The sequence below is a fragment of the Aulostomus chinensis genome, chromosome 22, assembly GCF_037954235.1.
Source record: "Aulostomus chinensis isolate RoL2024-O1b breed Wild chromosome 22, RoL_Achi_v1.0, whole genome shotgun sequence".
NCBI lineage: Eukaryota > Metazoa > Chordata > Actinopteri > Syngnathiformes > Aulostomidae > Aulostomus > Aulostomus chinensis.
Window position 1 is genome coordinate 277,501 of NC_141341.1, and position 21,311 is coordinate 298,811.

The 21,311-nt window shown below is 46.7% G+C and overlaps 1 protein-coding gene across 5 annotated transcripts in view; it reads right to left on the reverse strand.

Moving 5' to 3' along the window:
• The window catches only part of LOC147240174 (protein FAM131B-like), a 39,830-nt gene that overhangs the window by 3,124 nt on the left and 15,395 nt on the right, over positions 1-21,311 (reverse strand). For all 5 annotated transcript variants that reach the window (XR_015111139.1, XR_015111140.1, XM_086192743.1 and 2 more), the window contains exons 3-9: positions 14,355-14,390; positions 12,580-12,685; positions 9,226-9,444; positions 7,899-8,039; positions 6,348-6,503; positions 4,395-4,564; positions 54-188 (exon numbers count right to left, since the gene is read on the reverse strand). Coding sequence is in view for 3 of the 5 variants with exons in the window: in XM_086192743.1 (XP_086048869.1) it covers positions 54-188; positions 4,395-4,564; positions 6,348-6,503; positions 7,899-8,039; positions 9,226-9,444; positions 12,580-12,685; positions 14,355-14,390 (963 nt within the window). In the remaining 2 variants the exon portion in view is untranslated. The remainder of the gene's footprint in view (positions 1-53; positions 189-4,394; positions 4,565-6,347; positions 6,504-7,898; positions 8,040-9,225; positions 9,445-12,579; positions 12,686-14,354; positions 14,391-21,311) is intronic.

The following is a 21,311-nucleotide window of genomic DNA, read 5'->3' on the forward strand; positions in this document are numbered from 1 at the left end:
CTTCTCCCAACCAGTTAGTTGAGTGACTGTTTGGATTCAGCAGCTGAACCTACCTGGTGGGCCTCAACTTGCGCTGCTCCCCATAGGTCAGCTAGCCGAGGGTGGGTGGGGGGTCCCAGATTGTGGATGGTGCTGTTTGGAGTGGCTTGCAGGGAATGGGAGGCGCTATGTTGCCTGTGTTCCAAAGACTGTAGTGACAGATGAAGAAATAAGATTGGTCGAACCACGTTGTAGTATAAAGCTCCAGGTCAAAGGGTGAAAATGTGCCCTATTTATCACATGGAGCAATCTCATTGGCTGTTGGTGGAGGAACCATGGAGATGACCACTTCCTGTTGGACTACAAACATACCTCATCTCTGACATAATGACTTCCTGTTGGACTTCTTCTGGTGATCTATTAGCAGCTGCAGGTTCTGGATCTAGTGGGCAGTTTTGGTACAAGTTGGGAGCTTCAGTCATGTTGGTTTTTGTAAGGATAGTATGGACTGGACCTTTTAGTAGTTTGATATATAATATAATCACCACCTGCCCCTTATACAGATCACCTCCGAGGCCAGCCTCTTCAACCTAGGACCTGAGATGCTGGCACAGCTACGGGACCCTGAGTTGAACCTCTGACGTTACATGAAAGAAGAGGAAGATGACTTTGTCATGAATGGGGACTTTTAGACCTGGACCAGTGCTTGTCCAATAATGATTAGAATCAACACAGATGACCCACGAGTTCTCCACCCACTCTCGCCTCGTTATTTCAGAACAGATGAGAAAACCATTATGTACCTCCAGCATTGATCAGTGGCTCATGTAGGAGTGGGCTGTTCGTTTCAGTTCCATCTAATCACGAATGAATGTCTGGTTTTCATTCTCATTTAAATTATGAGTCAGGAATGATGCTGCAGGTCTCATTTACTGATCCTCCAAAAATCGACTGACTGATTGAAAGGTTTTATTAAAGCAAATATAAATTCAAATTCAAAAGCAATTTAAATATATTCAATTCTCTCCTTCACTTGTGAAACCATAAAATAGGCCCTATGAAGCTACCAAGCTCATGTCCATTGTGATCTGGGATGCGTGGACCTTCTCTCAGTCTCTGACCTTTCAGAGTTATTGTCTCATAAACCTCAGTTATTTAATGAGCTCTGAGAGGAGCCAATACAAGAGCAGCCAGCAAAGCTAGAAAAGGTCTTCACAGTTCAACATGACCAACCGAAGTTGGTTGTTTTTGATCATATTCATATATCAGCAATCTCTCAGTGCATGACCTGCATGTGTCCAACCACAAGGCCATTTCCATCAAGCTACCCACCTTGTCCCCTTCCAATAAGCCCAACAGACAACTCAGTTTCCGCAACATCAAAAACATCAATCCAGTCACCCTGACCACTGATCTCCATAATCTCTCCACTGCTAATTTCCCATCTGTCACTGAATCTGTGAATCGCTCAATTCATCACTGAGCACCCTCTTCAACTGACACGCCCCAGCCAAGACCAGAACCGTCACCTTCACAAGCTCAGCCCCTGGTACACAGGCCTGAGTCCTTGAAAGTGTTTCAAGAACTCAGGCCTCTCTGTTCACAAACAGGCCTACTGTGAACATCAGAGAACCTACAGCAAGTCCTTCAGCAATGCACGGCCTTCTTTCACTCCCAAAGCATCACCAACAATTCTGGAAACCCCAGACCCTTCCGCACACTGACAACATGCAGGAGCAATACAATAGCTTCAAGTCTTTTTTGAAGATTGACATCATCTGCTCCTCTCTCTCCAGCCAGCTCACAACTCCTCCCCCTCCTTTCCCAAGTCCCACTGGCCCCCCTACTCCTCATCCTCCCTGTTCAACACACTCCCCTGCCTCCTCTCTCTCCAGCCCCGCCATCACGTCCCCCCTCTCTCCAGCCTCCCTTCTTTCCCACCCCCTTTTCTCACCAGCCTCTCTGAACCCCATGCTCCTCCAGTCATGACAGGCTACCCTCAGTCCCATGTTACTAAGCCTCTTCTCTGTTTCAGGGACATCACGCAAGAAGAGGTGGAGGCCATCCTGAGGAAGATGAAGCCCTCCACTTGTTCCCTAGACCCATTTCCCTCAGCCTTGATAAAAACCCACGTCTGCCATAAGCCTCATGATCACCAAAATCATCAACCAATCCCTCCGAGCCAGCTATGTCCCCACTTATCTTAAGATTGCCCTTATAAAGCCACTTCTGAAACTCAGCCTCGACCCTGAAGTATTTGCCAACTATCCTCCCATCTCCAACCCCCATTTCCTATCAAAAGTGATTGAAAAGACCGCCTCCATCCAACTCCACGACCACCTCAAATGCAATAACCTGTACGAGAAGTTTCAGTCCAGCTTTCACCCTGGCCATAGCACCAAAACCGCTCTGGTCAAGGTCACCAATAACCTATTGATGGGGGCCAACACCAGCTCATCATCAATTCTCATCCTTCTTGACCTCAAAGCAGCATTTGTCACCGTGGACCGACACATTCTCCTTCACCCCCTTCACTCCATTGGGATCACCGACACTGCACTGGACTGGTTTACATCACACCTCATGGACAGAACAGAGTATGTGTGCCTGGCGGGAGCCACGTCAGATATGCCCTCTGTCAACTGTGGCGTTCCGCAGGGATCAGTCCCCCCCGCTTCACGGTGTACATGCTCCCCCTGGGTGATGTCATCAGGAGGCATGGAATCTCTTTTCATTGCTATGCCAAATGACACTCAACTCCACATCAGAACACACCCTTCCCCCTCCATAGCTTCATCCACACTCACTACCTGCCTGGAGGGGATTAAAGTGTGTTTTTTTTCTTGAAGTTGCTGCTGCTGCAGCGGACTATCGTCGCAGTGCTGTGTTTTACAGTAGGTTTTTTTTGCGTTTTTATTACATTTTTTGTTTGTTTTTTTACTTTATTTTTGCACTGTCCTGCACATCTCTGCAACACACAACTGCAAGAGCTTTTGGAACAAATTGGAGAATTCTATCACTTTTAACCGCACTTTAACCATACGTACGGATACTGGCACCACTTGCCCACATTGTTTATACCGTGACCAGGTGATGGCACTGAGGCACAGCTTCCATCCTTGCACTACTTGATCTGAAGGCTGCCTTTGATTCTGTCCATTACAATGTTCTTCTAGACCACCTTGAGAGCCAGATTGTCCCCTCAGAGAGGCTCTATTATGTGTTATACAGTACTTGTCTGACAGGCAGAAACTATTTTGTCAGTATTATTGACTCTATCTCAGACAAACGTGACATCCTCTGTGGTGTTCCACAGGGTTCCATTCTTGGTCCTTAAGAACATGTTTCCACTGGCTCACTTTGGCTTGGCTTGGGTTGGGTGGGGTCAGGTAGGTTTGGCCCCTTTCCCACTGGCACCAATACGGTACTAACCGTTACCATTTTGGTCCCTGCTCTGCTGGGGATCCAAGCGAGCCAAGCAGGGACTAAAATGTGACGTAACCACATAGCGGGGCGCTGATTGGGTAACTTACCCGTCACGTGGTCTACTTCCTATCATCCTGGCCTCAGTGGAATCCTGGTCATGGCTCGGTGAAGTCTCGTATTCTTTTCTTGGGGGTTCTTTTTTTCCACTTGAAGCCTCACCTGTCTGTCCTCCCTCACTTTTAGTTTAAGAAAAAAACCCTGACGAGCAGTAGGCATCACGCCGCCTCCATGTCCTCCATTGTTGTTGTGTTGCACATAAATTACACCAGTAACTCTCAGCCAGTGAGTCCACCCACACTGACGTAGTACCCAGTGTGATGAGTGAATATTTCCATCCATTCATTTTCTACCTCTTATCCTGTTAAGGGGGGGGGGTGGGCTGGAGACTATCTCAGCAGCCCTCAGGTGAGAGGCGGGTGAATGAACATTTTCTCAAATTAAATAAAATCAAGGCAGAAATTCTCTTCACTGGTTCAGGGGCAAAGAGAGAAATTATTTTTAGTGGACTGGGTGTCATTATTGATTCTGAGATGGATTTTAAATCAAATATCAACAATGTTGGGGGGGGGGTGTACTAGCAATGACTAATCAAAAATCTGGTCAACTGTTTTTTGTTGTTTTTTTAGCACCAATGGCCTGGAACAAAGAAGGAAGCTGTGTAGATAGTGTGAAGAGCAGCTCAAGACTCATTTTTGGCAAATTTTTTAACCAGTTACTGATATGCCTTGGACTTATTTTAATCTCATTCTAGGTTAGTTATATCATATTCACTTGTTTTATGCATTCCTAGCTTTATTAGCCTGAAGGTACTTCAGGCGAAGACCCTATCATTTTTATTTTTGTTATTTATGTGTGTGTGTGTGTGTGTGTGTGTGTGTGTGTGTGTGTGTGTGTGTGTGTGTGTGTGTGTGTGTGTGTGTGGTACTGACCTGTTGTTGTTGGTACTGCAGTAGCTGCTGCTGGTAGTGGTGCAGCTGCTGCAATTGCTGCAGCTGGTTCTGTTGCTGCATGGCCAGTTGAGCCTGGTGCTGCTGGATGAAGCCACCCACTGTGCCCTCATAGCCCTCACCTGGGGTCCCACCCGCCCCACTGCTGCCCCCTGAAATGACCAAAAAACACTTCAAACTTCTTCATTTTTGTCCCAGTCTAATCGCCAGAAGCCACCATTGAAACTTCAAAGGACGGAAGCTTTCACAGACTACTACTAAGGCGATTGGATGAAGCATCTATAATAGCAACCAATCAGATTGATGAACTGTAGAAGGTAAAGAAGCTGCTGGAAGAGTGAAAACATGGAAACAAATTTTCAGAGGCATTCTTTGTTTTTCTTTGTAATGCTGCCTTAACGTGGAACTCAATAAATTGTGTACAGGAAAAGCCTGGCATTCAAGTGGTAACAAGATGGGAACACTTGTGAGTGTGACACAGCTTTTACCACTGTTAAACGTTGTAATCTCACAGCCATGAGGCCACAGGGTTAACAAGCTTGGAACATATCTGAAGTGAGGAAGAAGGTCAATACCACTTCTAATGTTTACATTTCACCGGACAAATTCATAGAAGGAGTGTGGTACCTGACCTGCTCTACTTGTAAAGTGTCATGAGATAACTTTTGCTGTGATTTGGCGCCGTACAAATAAAATTGACTTGACTTGACAAATCATTAAGCGACAAAGCTAAAACCCTAAATGTTACTCCAAACCTTGTCAATGGGCTCCCCCATTTCTAGGGATGTCATCAAATGTACTACAAGTCCTGAACTCTAAGCTTTTTTGAATAACGTGACTTACGATGTCATGAAGACACCAATGAACACGGTAAACACAACCAAAGTTTCTGCTGTAGCTGATGCTAACCTGTTTGCTGGTGGCTTGAACCAACCATCTCACTGTTGACACACCCAAACCCCACCCTCCTCTAAAGACTGGACCACTTTGGACACAAACACATAGTTTGAAGCTTGACAAGATGGTTTCTCCAAATGTCTTGTGACGTCACTATCTGGTGAACCAGCTGCCTCGCAGTTCACTGCACCAGCCACCAACCTGCCAGTCACAATCGACTTGTTAATCTTTGACATATTCCAAGTAGATCTTTCACCCTACAAGCACTTCAGGGTCTGAAGCTTCTCCATCTTTCTTTTTGATGATGTACATTTCTGACCCTGGGGTGGTGGAGCACAGGTTGATCCGTTCTCCCTGTGGGGGTCAGCAGACCACCACAACTCCCAAGCTTCACACACCACCACAGGAAGGGGTCAATTTGGATTTGATCAGCTACAGTAGTTTTAATTTAAGGCTATACAAGTTAGCCAGAATTGAAGTGACATTAATCTTTTTCCAAAACAAATTGTGAATTCTACACTTAAATTCTAAAACTTCTTAGTTTTGTAAAATACAATTGTAACCCTTTCACAAACACTTTCCACACCTCTGATTTCCCCGCTCCTCTAGTAGCAAGTCCAGCAGCAGTGAATTCCCCAATTTCACCAACTCCATCTTCTCCTCCAGGCTAAAGGTGCACAGCAGCGTCAGATCTGCCCCGCCTCTCTCCATGATACAGGTTGCAGGCAGCAGCCAGCCAGAGACTTTCTTTACCTGTACAGGCAGTCCAACATCCAACCCGACTCGACCCACTTGCATATTTTTATGACCAAACCAGGCCCGAACCCACGGTTCCCGCCAGGTTTGTCGGGCTGGTCCGACCTGTTGAGAGCTCTACATCCTTATGGGATTTTGTGTCATTGGTTTGTATCTGCTGAATTTTAAAGCTGAAATATGTGGTTGATCTAAACTCAGTATTGGCGTGGAGGGCGATGCGGAGCTGAGGAGGTCACTGATGCTTCCACACATCTTAGAGAGGTGACAGGAGTTGATCCTTACCCGCAGGTATAATGAACGAGCCGGCAGCGGGTGAGGCCATGCCTGAGGGCTGGCTGGTGATGGGGTCCCAGGCGTCCGAGGAAGAGAGGCAGTACAGACCCTGCGAGACGTAAGTGTGAGGCCAGACATCAGCGGACGAGTGGTGGAGCACCTGGTCTGTGTAGGACAAACACAGATGGAGATTTAAGAGCTTCAGAGTTCTGCAGAGTTCCTACAGACACAACAAGCTACACAACAGGTTCTGTTCCAAAGGGCAAATCTTGATGACTCCTCCCATCACCCATTAGCTCTCTTGTTATATGCTCAGTGACAATTCCCACAATATGGTGGTTGAAATAAAATTCGGTGAGCTGAGCCAATCAGACTCGCCCATTATTCGTTAAGCTTCAGGGAGTACTTCCTCCTGAAGTGGGTGCAGTAATGAACTAAAGCTAGCGGACTGGACTACTGGGGTTCGGTCTACTTGCTAGACCAGTTAATAAGGTTTCTCTGCACATGAATCAGCTGAGCAATTGTTGGTCCAGGAAGACAGACTTACTGCCACTGCACAGTTGTTCAGTCCTATGATGTCCTGCACCACAACAGGAACAGGTCTAGTTCACCTCTTCTATTTTGTTAGTATAAAAGTGTTGTATAATTGCAGAATGACACTGGAGTGCATGATTCATGTCATCAGGCAGACAGCAAAACTAGCAGTGGGACTGTTTATGATTCTTGTCATAGTGGTGGAGGCTGGCTCCTAATCCTGAATCCTGAACCAAAGCAGCATCTTACCACCTCAGGCTCAAACTATGTATCAACCCCTGTGTTTGTTCGCTTTATTCAACCAAGTACTACCTTCTCCTTGTGTGCAATTATGGTAAATGGTAAATGGACTAATTTTTATACAGCACCTTTCTACCTTAGCGGCACTCAAAGCGCTTTACAGTGTCCTCTCATTCACCCACACACTGATGGTGGAAGCTGCCATGCAAGAAGCTACCCTGCTCATCAGGAGCAATTAGGGGTTCAGTATCTTGCTCAAGGACACTTGGACATGGTCACCAGGGGGAGTGAGGATCAAACCAGTGACCCTTTTGTTGCTAGATGGCCATGCTACCCCTGAGCCATGCCTCCTGATTTCCTTATTTTACTTTTTTATTTGAGGCAACTTCAGGAACCTATGAAATGGCAGGATGTCATTTGGATCAGCATTGTTGGGAGGGTCTGAAGCACCCAGTGTCAGAGAAAGACAGAAATGTGAAGCAGCTGTGTGACTGTCCTCGAAAAGTCCTTTACAGCTGGTGGACAGAATCACTGACGAGGCTGTTTTAGTTTCAGCAGAGAGACGAAGCTCACGCGCACACAAGCAGACCAACACTTGGCCCAATGGAGAGAGAGAGTTGGTGTGTGTGTGTGTGCGTGCTTGTGTGCACAATGTAAAACAGGAGTGTAGTTTGAGACAAGGCTGATAGAACCCCCCACCCCCCCACACACACACAAACTCCACCACCACCACCACAACCACCTGTCACAGGTAAGTAACGTCAATGCTTCAGTCAGCCCTTATACCTCTGCTTGTGATGCTCTCCTGGTTGACCTCACTGAGGTGAGCCACGCTGCCCTGGTTGGAGCCGGCACCCAAACTCTCCCCATCCATCGAGTTCCAGCCGAACAGGGTCGCCTCAGAGATGGCAAACTGCTGCATGATGCCTGGGGGGGATGGATGAGGAGTCACTGATAGATGTGCCAACCTCACCTTGTCGTCGTCCTACTCAGTTCTGGTCAGTCCAGTCCTAATCAGCCCTAATCAGTACTAGTCAGACCAGTTCTAACTTGTTCTAGCCAGTCTTATCTTCATTAACATACATAGACGCTGATTTTGAATGAAACAAATAAGAAATAGAAATAGTTGTTTACATGAAGAACAGAAGATGTAAAGTAAAAAGAAGAGGACGAACTGAATTTCATCAAAACATATTTATTAATATATATTTTCTCCTCTGTGAACCATCCGTTCATTTTCTTCCACTTATTCCTACATTAAGGGTCGCAGGGGGGTGGAGCCTATCCCAGCAGCCTTCCCCCTGGACAGGTCACCAGTCCATGGCAGGGCCAAAACATAGAGACAGACAACCATTGGCTCTCCCAGCCACGCCTACGGTCAATTTAGAGTCTGGATTAACCTGGTCCCTCTTGATGTCTTTGGACTGTGGAGGAAGCTGGAGTACCAGAGAGAACCCACACAGGAACAGGGAGACAATGCATGAACATTCACACAGAAAGATCCTGTGCCCGAGCCAGGACTCGAACCCGGAACCTTCTCGCTGTGAGGCGACAGTGCTAACCACTGCTCCACTCTGTGAACCAAACTTTGAAAATTAATACTCAAGGAAGAAATTTAATACTGACTGTTTTTTTGGGGACAAGATTTTCTATATACAAACTTTAGCTGTGACATTTTGACAAACTGAAACATCAGAAATGTTTCCAAACCCTTAAGCTAACTGGTATAAAATACACCACGCGTTGAGGCAACATCAAGTATAAAGCAGGAGCGCCCTCTGCTGACAGAAATAGTAAAATACAGGCTTCTGGTGCATTCAAATGTCTATTTAAGAAGTGCGTCACCTGTATACACAGCCTTCCCTAACCCTACTTCTTTGGTAAATCAACACTACAGGTTAGTGGGCACTGATGCAGTGACTGATTTCATCGTCAACCTCAATCAGGAACCAAAGCAGTTAGCATGTCACTACCAACAGCTAGCGTGTTGCTGCCCAACACCAGGTTGGGTCCCTACAGCTTTTCCATAAATGTCCAATACTGTTGACAGAGGAGAATCTGAGCTGGATTCCAGAATCTGAGCAGGATTTTCATGAACCAGAGCCACACTCACCTGCAGCAAAGCGAGCCTCCTTCTCGCCGTCACTTAGGTCACTGTAAGCATCATTCTCCATCCTCCTCTCCTTCTCTCTCTGCAGGTTGGTGTGACCGGTGCCCCCCAGTGGCCCTGCCGAGGGCTTGCCCCAGCTCTGCCACTCAATCATGTGAGCAACACGCCCCTGGGCCATGGCGGTGGGCTTGGTTACCTTGTCCTTCATAGAGCGAGTCACACCTACAGTGAGTATGTGTGTGTGTAGTGGAGGGTCGCAAGCATTTACACATACACACACACACACACACACACACACACACACACACAGATACAGAGTCAACATTTCTGGGTCTTTATAATCAACTACAGTACAAAATGAGCTGGGAGTGATAATGAGACAGTGAACATATGACACTAAGATAGCAACAAGAGCTGGTGTGTTTAAGATGAAATGTGTGAGTGAGTGTGTGTGTGTGTGTGTGTGTGTGTGTGTGTGTGTGTGTGTGTGTGTGTGTGTGTGTGTCTGTGTCTGTGTGTTGGGGGGGCGTGGCCAGAATCTTCATAGTCTCTCGTCTATTTAAACAACCTTACGGGTATCAGCTTTCCACTCAGCACTTGTCACTCATCCTATTTTCTCCCCCTCACTACATGAAGCAACAGCCTTGAAGCTAGCACACTAGTAGCAACCAATACGCTAAAATGGAGATTATTATAAGGTGCAGCATTGGGTTCTTTTGACTAATAGTTCTAAAGATATAGTGAGTACTAATATAGAAACACGTCTCCTGTGTAAAAGATATTTTTTACATGCCAAATGCACCTTTGTGGGTTTCAAACCCTTCCTGAGGTTAGCCCCATCCACAACAATTATGAGTGGCTTCCAGAAATCCAATCAAGCCACTGCATTCTACCTACTGCTATAGCAGCATGCTACTTGATGAGATGAGAGACATGTTGCTATGCAAGGTTGTAGTTCCTTCATAGGCTAACGTTAGCTTAGCACTGCTAACGTAGCATCCAGGCTTCCAGCATCATCGGAGGGTTCATTAGTGAAGATGATCTTGATGAACTGAACCTGGAAGATCATCAACTTTTGTTCACCAGAGCTGATTTTCCAGGTTGCTCAGTCAGTTTTAATGGAGTGATGAAAAGATCACAAATGACATCTGACAGATGCTCATTAATGTTTATTAGGCATTAATTCCAACTCATCTCCTGGAAAACAGAATAAACGAAATGTGTTTGACTTTATGAGCTTTGAATCAAGAGAGAGCTGTGAACGGACTGATGAGTGGGACCAAAACATATTTCGGGGTGAAGTGTTGCAGCCTGATCCCTCTGAATCCAAACGGGCATAAAAAAAACTGAGCTTCTGAAAAGTTCCCTATGGTTGGTAACTGGCTGAGTTCCATGAGAAAATAGTCATTCCTCTTAGACCAAGAGGGGCAATCATGGATGGACATAGGAATGGAAAGAATGGGGGTGGAGGATGGTGGAGAAGGGTGGGAAGGGTTTCAAAACACACTGTAAAATGAACTGGGTTCTTGAAGGTGCACCTGATAACAGAAAAAAAGTCTGTAAATTTCAAGAAATTCTACACTTCAACACTACAAAGCGCAAAGCACACAGTGGTACAGCAGAGGCACCAGCCACGAGACCACAACACTGCACACAAGGGCTTGACAGATACCAGCAATGCCACGTGACAAACACTACATTTCCCAACACTCCTGTGGTGACGCTTCGCTGAGTAGGACAAGCAAGTAATCACACTTACTTCAGTCTCTTGGAAATCAAAGACCCGATCGTTTTCCCATCAATGACTCATGAATATGAATGTCATTGACGTCTGCTGTTGATATCAATGGTAGAGGGGGTAGGGAGTGAGTTAGGAGGGGGCACCCACTGGGGCGACCATGTTGGTTCCAAGCTCCACCTCCTCCTGCTCTATGATGAAGCTGTCAGATGAGCTAACATTTGTTTCTCAACATCTGCTGAAAAGGTTTAAAGATCATTTCTGTATTTCTGGGTGTTTCAGATGATTCTTTAGCCTGCAGGAAGTTCAGAAACCAGAAGGTTTCAGTCCTCTCAGACCTGCTCTGGAGGCCAACCTACAGCTGGCGATCTACTTCAGAAGTTTGCTCATTCTTGCCCATACCCTTCACCTCTGTATGAATAAATATCGTCTCCACAGCCAACATCTGTCCCAGCTTCTTCTTTGATGGTGACGTGGGTCTTAACATCATCCATGTTCTAAACAAGACGTTGCTGGTTTAGTGATACTCATCCTCATAGCTGTATTGAGTCTTTTTCTTTGTTTGCACAGCAAAAAACCCTAACCATGTTTTTCACATTAGACACACAAGTCTGGGCTTTCAAAGAATGAATAGGGTAACACCAGAATCCCCATTAGAGACCAGCTCCAGACCTGGTCACATGTTCTCCTGCATGACCTCCCCTCATTTTCCTCCAAGCACTTGATGTATTTTCACTTGTTGTGTACATTTTAAACAACAGGTCTGGATGTCTGGAGGTCAAGAGGTTTGGAGGGCCAGAAGTCTACCTCAGGACTGCTAGACCTCAGGACCTCAAGACCTCTAGACCACTAGATCACAAGAGCTTTAGAGTCTATAAGTATGGAGGTCTATAGGTTCGAACATATAGAGGTCTGGAGTTCCAGAGGTCCTGAGGTCTGGAAATGTTAAGCTTTAGAAGTCTAAAGGTCTTGGGGTCTGGAGGTCTAGAGCTGTAGAGATCTACAAGTCTGGAAATCTAGAGGTCTGGAGGTCCTGGGGTCTAGCAGTCAAGAGACTGGAGTTCTACCCTCTGGGGGACAGGTGGTCTCGGGCAGATGTGGTTCTATGGCCTGTGCGTGGCTTCACCCCCCAGAAATTGAGGGTGAAACTGAATGTTTTCAGGAAGGTTCTCTGACACCATCCTTTAACAGTCCTGTTAATGTGCAGGTGGGAAGTGACTCTGGAACAGGCAGCAAGACTGAGGTCTGCTCTTGGCTCTGTCAGGCACTGAGGCTTGACAGAGCTCCTCTGGGTCCAGAACACTGGAGGTATTTTCTCTGAACCTGATTCCCTCCAAGCTGAGCGTTTGGATCTCAACAGCCTCAGACAAAAGTTTCCAAATGAAATTTCAGTGAAAATTGGATACAAATCAACCTTCACTCAGATCGTTCAGCTGTTAGGGAACTACACCAAGAAACAGACCTCTGAACACCAGACAGCAGGAACCAGAAATGATCTTTGGTGCAGCACGAAAATGCATCCCTGCAGGTACTCAATGACAATGTCATCGCAGAGCATCTGTGGAGCATCTGGAGGCAACATGGGGGCTGTTTTACCATCTAGCAGCACAGACACACACCTGACACACCTGACAAAGACGACTTAGCCAGGGCACCAATCCCATAGGTGTTGTTCGATTTCCTCTTGAGACGAGGCAGGATGGACGTGGTGTCCTCCATGGACAACTACAGAGAGGAGGAGGAGTCGAGGCAGGATTCGAGCAGAGAGGGACAAGATAACAAGTTACAGAGCAGAAACAGCGACTGCAAAAGGAAAGGTGATGTAGATGTACAGAAGACGGACAGATGAAGAGTCAGGACGGAGGTGAAGTGAACATCAACGAGGTTACTATCTGATGGATTACAGGGACTCCTTGATACAGAGCTAAAGCAACAGCAAGAACCTTTATCGCCATTCTCACGCCTTGTTTCCAGGATGTCTGGCAGGTATAATACGCCTGCAGCAGGTGATAGAAGGCCAGACGATCATTAAGTCTGTTTCTCAATCGCTTCACGTGTCATATTTCCTTATGGAGCACAGATGGTGTTAGCACGTTATGTAGCTCAGCTTAACCTGTTTCAGCTGGCACTCTGTCACTGGTCTAGCTGCAGTGTGGGGAAATTTAAAAAAAAAAAATTCTAAGTATTTGTGACAAATCGGATGAAGACAAACGAAGGAGGAGCTGAGATGAAGAGGGCCTCGGAGGGAGTGCTGGCCTCCAGCGTTACCCAAACATCTGTATGTGAACGATGTGATGCCCACCAGTTGCCCTGATTCTCCACAGCCACTTTATGCCCTTTGATGGATCACTGAAGTCTCGGTGAACTGAAACGTTCTCATGTTCACCCTTTTGGTGACATCACAGTATTTTTGTTTCAGGTTAAATAACACGGACTCTGAATGGTGTTTAAAGGGCTCAATCAGTTTCATGGATTTAAAACCCATCTTTTTGAACCACGGAGCAGAGACACAGGTTTGGAGGCCTCTGCCTGGGCCAGTGCAGTTCCTTCTATACCTGCGAGCAGCTCATGACAGTGCAGAGGCAGAAACAGGTAGACCATGCTGCACCGGGTGATTCTGTGGGAGATGTATTGTAATTCTTGGAGTTAAAAGTGCATAATTACACCATGAAAGCCAACTGATGTGGTCTGGTCCCTGTGCGGCTGCAGGCAGAATATCATTCCTGTGTTATCTACTATAGCAGAAACACATGGTCCACTAATACATTCTGTTATTAACCAGACGTGAAACTGTATTGTGATATTACAGCAGAGGTCTGGAGACCTGCTGAGATTATTGCAGCAATATTGTCAACTCAATTGGAAGCTGCAAAACTGACAGGTAAGCAAGTTTTTGTGCCTAGGTAAGAACCCAATTCTACCTCATCAGTGGTGCAAGTGGGTCAGCAAAGTCCAGGTGCAGGTTCTAAGATGTTTCTCCAGAGTTTGCCAGGTCGGACCACAAGTGTTTGTGTGCCAGAGGATTTACCTCCCGCCTGTTCAGAGTCAAACAACATTCACATTGTGTAAATTGGCTGCTTAAGGCAGAAAAAGACTTCAGTGGACATCTCCATGCAGCGCTTCAGTCAAAACTGGGACTTGTACAAAGACTGCAGATAAGCTCATTACAGGCTGTTATCTTCCATGAAGCTGGCAGTACAGTAGATTAGAGGGCCAGGAGAGGAGGCAATGAGAAGAGGGAGTCTATGGGGAGAAAACAGGGGTATATGAGAGGGAGAGAGAAAAAGAGACAGAGAGAGAGTGAGAGAGGGGGGAAGACAGGAAGTCCAACCTCAGATAGGAGGAGTGACAGGGAGAGGACAGAAGGGAGTGAGATTTAAGCAAGGAGACTTACATTGATTCCTTCCCAGGAAAACTCAGCACGGCCATGCTGGGGGAGGGAGATATAAAACAGGTGATTGACGACATACAAACAGGTGTGAGGTCTTAGTGCTACGAGAATAAATACACAGGTGTCAGCACTTCTAAATGCAGGATGTCAGACAGACAGATATTTTTTTGAACAGAATCGTTCCAATTCTGATACCAGTATCTAAAATGCTTCTGATACGGGATAGAAATATGGGATAAAAAGAGGGGGGGGGGGGGTGAGGGGAATTCAAGTCAATGCGTGAATCAGATCGCACCAACTATATTAGCCGGAAACAAGGCCCTGCTAATTCCTAATGAGTTCAATTATCACCCACCCACCTTACAAATAGAAATCCTCAAACTGCTGATAAGAGTAGGGGAGCCCTAAGGGGAAACATGAATGCATCAATGGAAACAAAACAACAGACGAGATGATCGAGGCAACTGGCAGCTGCTGTTGATACGTGACGGTGGGCGGAGTTTGCGACATGTCAGCAATGGATCAAAAATCCAGCTCATTCCTGTCCTGTCCTGTAGTTTGGAGGACAGCAGTCACAGTCGATATTGATTGACAGGTTCATGGTTCATAACTGGTATCCCACCACACACCCACTATGTGACAAGTCATTAATGGCAGCGAAACATGTCACGTCCTCACAGGGGTAGTAGTTGATACACATGATGACCAAACCATCATCTCCAGTTTGAGTCAGATTCATCGTCAATACACCCTCAAACATCTCCATAATATTCAGTCACATATTAAATCAATAGTGGACAAAGTACACAACCCCAGTCACTCAGTCAAAGTATAAATATTCCTGATCTAGTATTACTCCACAACAAGGGAAGTCCATCAGACTTTACCTGATTTACCAACATATTTCGGTCATGTTTTAGGACACTTGAACTACAGAATGACTTTAGCTTGGTGAGGATGTCATAACCTGAGCATGGGAACAGTACTGTGATTGGTTTAACGCTTTTGATCAATGCAGACTGTGGCCAATCACATAATGACAATAATAATAAGAATAAGAATAAGAATAAAAATGATGACTTCAAAGCTTCATCCTTATTTATAACAGGTAACAACAAAAATTCATAGAAATGCAGTGGAGTAAAAGTCATGTTACCAAGAAACAAATACTCAAGCACAGGTATTGTACTCAAGTACATCTACTTACTTACCACTGTTTTAAGTTACAAGTTTGATTACATAGTAAATGGTTCTGTCTTGACCCCTCCCACTTCTGCTCAGGTGGTGTGACCTCATCAGACCTGCGTCTGGTGTGAATCAGTTCTTTCTCAATCTCCGTTGACCCTGGTGTGAGTGCTCAGGTAAACAGTGGATACCATTCGGCTATGATCCTGTTGCCCCCAGCGACAGGAAATCTGACCAGTGGCCCAAACTGGTTGCTGCTGGTTTTGTGTTTTGGTAGAGAAATTCACAAAAACAGACTGATGCATATTCATCGAGGGGAAGGGCAACATGGACGCTCCAGAGAAATAAATGCCCTGCTTCTCGCTTGTTTTGAACATGAGACCATTTGTCCCCTTTGTCCTGCAGCGGTTCTCTACTGGCACTTTAGGCTTGTTTGCAGAGTTTAACCATTCATCGCTCATGAGTGCATGAAATATCCTCAACTTGATTTCAAAGCAAATTTCAAAACATATCCTCTGCCATTAGGGAGCTCCTCTATTAGCATTTAGCATCTTTCAGCTGGGTCATTCATGGTCATGTGAAAAAGTGGAAATGAAGCAGAAGGAGTGAATCCAAAACAATATTTTAAACACACTGTTCCATTTCTCTGATGAAACATGAATACAATCTGACATCTTCCATAGTTTTTTTAGATCCATCTTATGATGTTCTTAATTGACCAGCATGCGCCTGTCTGACACCCCCTCCTTGAAAGAATCCAAATTGATGCATCAATCCAAAAGCTAGAATTAATTTCATCTCTCTGCAAGTCTATTCTCATCTTGTCAGAAGCACTAGTATAATATTCCTGTCTGAAATGTGTACTTTGTGTCAAGTGAATGAGGAATAAAATAACCCCCGCTGAGATGACGGATCCAGCCAAGCGCTGCATGACTCAGCTGCTTTTGTATTTGCTGCAAATCCAGCAGAAGAGAGAAGGATGCAGACAAGGTTCAGCGGGAACATCTGACCTTCTGGTGACCTTCATTCATTCATCAAACACACACACAGCTGACAGGATGCGCCAAACTGAGTACAGCTTTTGAAGCTCCAACTGAAGATGTTTTTCATTTTCAACAGCTAGAAAATAAAATAAAAAATAAATAGAAAAAAATAACTAACAGCAAAGACACTGTGAAAACAATACCATATATTAAAATTTAATGGGGGTTAAAAGGCTGTCTCTAGCATGACGGAGGAGCCGTTTACAAGCAGTACAAGTACAACATCAGGGATGAGGCGTGTTTGTAATCCAACAGGAAGTGGTCATCTCCAGGTTCCTCCACCAACAGGAAGTGGTCATCTCCTGGAACCTCCACCAACAGGAAGTGGTCACCTCCTGGTTTCTCCCCCAAGAGGAAATGGTCACCTCCTGGTTCCTCTCCCAACAGGAAGTGGTCATCTCCTGGTTCCTCCACCAACAGGAAGTGGTCATCTCCTGGTTCCTCCCCCAACAGGAAGTGGTCATCTCTTGGCTCCTCCCCCAGCAGCCAATAGGATCGCTCCATGTGATTGTGGTGACTGAATCAGTAAATCAGCTCTGGTGAACAAAGTTGATGATCTTCCAGGTTCAGTTCATCAAGATCATCTTCACTAATGAACCCTCTGATGATGCTGGAAGCCTGGATGCTACGTTAGCAGTGCTAAGCTAACGGTAGCCTATGAAGGAGCTACAGGACACTGCAGACTGTGTTGAAGGTGAATAATCCAGCAGTTAATCCAGCTAATCATTCACTCCTCAGTATTGATGCAGGACACGTCAACATTGGCGAATAAATCAGAGTGACAGACTGCTGTCAGTATGGGTCCATAAATGATTCAGGGGTGAGGGTGACCGTGTTGTTCGCACTGAGGAATCAGTAACTGAGTGGTGGGTTTGGGCCAAGACTTATGACGGTCAGATGTGTGCAGAGGCACCAGCGGCGCCATCTCCATCCCTGGACTGCTTTTGTGTTATTAATGCTGCTCGTGTGAGAGGTTACAGGATTTAGATTCACAGAGTGTGAATGTTAATCTCATGGTCAATTGAGCATTATCACTGCCGTTGTTGTATTTGTGTGTGTGTGTGTGTGTGTGTGTGTGTGTATGTGTGTGAAACTGTGCTGTTGTTAGAACATTCTCCTGATTCACACAAAAAATAATTGCCTAGCAAACACTTTTACATTTGTATCCATACTTTCTGTTCTGCTCATTTCTTCTTTCAGTACTGCAGTACATGACACTTGCAGTGTCTAACCCTAACCCTTGAAAAGAGGCGGCCTACAGAGATGAGGTCGTGAAAAGTGGTGAGTGGTGTGCATCAAAGAACTTGGCACTGAACACTAAGACCAAGGAACTCATCCTGGACATCAGGCGAAACCTCCCTGTACATCAACGGTGAATGTGTAGAGCGAGTTGAGTCCTTCAAGTTCCTCGGCGTCCACATCTCTGCTGACCTCTCCTGGTCAGTCAACACCACACTGCTGGTCAAGAAGGCCCAGCAGAGGCTACACATTCTGAGGGCGCTCAGGAAGGAGCAACTGAACACACGCCTGCTGGTGACCCTCCACCGCTCCACCATTGAGAGCCTGCTGACCTACGCAGTGACAGTGTGGCGCTCCAGCTGCACAGAGGCCAACAGGAAGAGACTGCAGAGGGTGGCAAACATCGCACAAAAGATCGGCGACTTCCCTCTGCCTTCCTACACTGCCATCTACAACTCCTGTTGCCACAGCAGGGCCAGAAACATCCTGAAGGACGCCACCCACCCCGGCTTCCATCTCTTTAACCTGCTGCCCTCTGGCAGGTGCTTCAGGTCCATACGGGCTAGAACAAACGGACTCAGGGACAGCTTCTTTGGCAAAGCTGTCACCGACTGAACTCATGTTTGCACCGACCACTGAACCACCAGACATGAGCTACCGCGATCGTTCAATACTGTCAGTCGCTCTTTTTCACTCAAGTCTGTACTCATGAGATCCTGCTTGTGTTTGTGTTTTTATGTTTTGTATTTATATTGTGACTGTACATCATTTTATATTGTGCTAATGATGTGTGCACTTTCAAGGAGCTGCTCTTTAAATCTCATTGTACTGTGTAAAATGACAACAAAGGCTTTCTGTTCTAGTCCCCACTTCAGAACTGCTCAGGCTGCCACCGTTAGTATCAGTATTAGTATTAGTTCTAGTCGTATTTATGCAAGTATTCTCAATACTGCACTAGCATTAGCATCAGAATTCTGTTTACTAGCACATAATTCTTCATACTACGCAGAAACTGATGCTTGAGTAAGCTGGAGATGTGATTGTTGGGAGCTAGTTGTTGTTTGCTACCTTTCTACTTCCAGCCTGTTCACACCCCATCTGTCTCTCCTTTCTCTCTCTCTATCTCTCTCTCTTCTACCTCTGTCTCTTCTCCATCTTTGTCTCTGTCCCTGTCCTCCGTCTCTCTCTCCCTCCAGAAGGTCAAAGCAGACGTCCGTCCCCACTGACTTTCTTGCTGGTAAAGAAAGGTTTTCATATCTGCTGTCTCAGATGTGCTGGTTCATAGAAGGAGGGAGGTTCGAGACCTACTCTACTAGGAGCGAGGTTCTACGCCTGCTCTACTGGAAGGGAGGTTCTCTGCCTGCTCTACTTGGAGGGAGGTGCTACGCCTGCTCTATTAGGAGGGAGGTTCTACTCCTGCTCTACTAGGAGGGACGTTCTACACCTGCTCTACTGGGAGGGAGGTTCTACGCCTTCTCTACTAGGAGGGAGGTTCTCCGCCTGCTCTGCGGGGAGGGAGGTTCTACGCCAGCTCTGCTGCGAGGGAGGTTCTACTCCTGCTCTACTAGGAGGGAGGTTCGACGCCTGTTCTACTGGGAGGGAGGTTCTCCGCCTGCTCTACTAGGAGGGAGGTTCTCCGCCTGCTCTGCGGGGAGGAAGGTTCTACGCCTGCTCTACTAGGAAGGAGGTTCTACACCTGCTCTACTATAAGGGAGGTTCTCCACCTGCTCTACTAGGAAGGAGGTTGTAGACCTGCTCAACTAGGAGGGACGTTCTACGCCTGCTTTTCTAGGAGGGAGGTTCTCCTCCTGCTCTACTAGGAGGGAGGTTCTCCTCCTGCTCTACTAGGAGGGAGGTTCTACACCTGCTCTACTAGGAGGACACCAGCTCTACCAGGAGGGAGGTTCTCTGCCTGCTCTACTAGGACGGAGGTTCTACTACTGCTCTACAAGGAGGGAGGTTCTACACCTGCTCTACTAGAAGGGAGGTTCTCCACCTGCTCTACTAGGAGGGAGGTTGTAGACCTGCTCCACTAGGAGGGAGGTTCTGCACCTGCTCTACAAGGAGGAAGGTTCTACACCTAATCTACTAGAAGGGAGGTTCTCCGCCTGCTCTACTAAAAGGGAGGTTCTACTCCTGCTCTACTATAAGGGAAGTTCTACACCTGCTCTACTAGGAGGGAGGTTGTAGACCTGCTCTACTAGGAGGGAGGTTCTACTTCTGCTCTAGTAGGAGGGAGGTTCTACACCTACTCGAGTAGGAGGGAGGTTGTACTTATGCTCTACTAGGAGGGAGGTTCTGCACCTGTTCTACTAGGAGGGAGGTTCTACACCTGCTATACCAGGAGGGAGGTTCTACACCTGCTCTACTAGGAGGGAGGTTATAGTCCTGCTCCACTGGGAGGGAGGTTCTAAAGCTGCTCTACTAGGAGGGAGGTTATACTCCTGCTCTACTAGGAGGGAGATTCTACACCTGCTCTTCTAGGAGGGAGGTTCCACTTATGCTTAACTAGGAGGAAGGTTCTGCACCTGCTCTACCAGGAGGGAGGTTCTAGACATGCACTACCAGGAGGGGGGTTCACCACCTGTTCTACTAGGAGGGAGGTTCTGCTCCTGCTCTACTAGGAGGACAGCTGCTCTACCTGGAGTGAGGTTCTACTCCTGCTCTACTAAGAGGGAGGTTCTAGACCTGCTCTACCAGGAGGGAGGTTCTACACCTGCTCCACTAGGAGGGAGGTTCTCCGCCTGCTCTACAAGGAGGGAGGTTCGACACCTGCTCTACTAGGAGTTAGTTTCTCCTCCTACTCTACTAGGAGGGAGGTTCTATACTGCTCTACAAGGAGGGAGGTTCTAGACATGCTCTACCAGGAGGGAGGTTCTACTCCTGCTCTACTAGGAGGGAGGTTCGACACATGCTCTACTAGGAGGGAAGTTCTCCTCCTACTCTACTAGGAGGGAGGTTCTATACCTGCTCTACTAGGAGGGAGGTTGTCCACATGCTCCACTAGGAGGGAGGTTCTACACCTGCTCTACCAGGTTGGTGGTTCTACTCCTGCTCTACTAGGAGGGAGGTTCTACACCTGCTCTACTAGGAGGGAAGTTCTACTTATGCTCTACTAGGAGGGAGGTTCTCCACCTTCTCGAGTAGGAGGGAGGTTGTACTTATGCTCTACTTGGAGGGAGGTTCTCCACCTGTTCTACTAGGAGGGAGGTTCTACACCTGCTATACCAGGAGGGAGGTTCTACTCCTGCTCTACTAAGAGGGAGGTTCTATTCCTGCTCTACTAGGAGGGAGGTTCGACACCTGATCTACTAGGAGGGAGTTTCTCCGCCTGCTCTACTAGGAGGGTGGTTCTACTCCTGGTCTACTAGGAGGGAGGTTCGACACATGCTCTACTAGGAGGGAGGGTCTCCTCCTACTCTACTAGGAGGGAGGTTCTATACCTGCTCTCCTAGGAGGGAGGTTCTACACCTGCTCTACCAGGAGGGTGGTT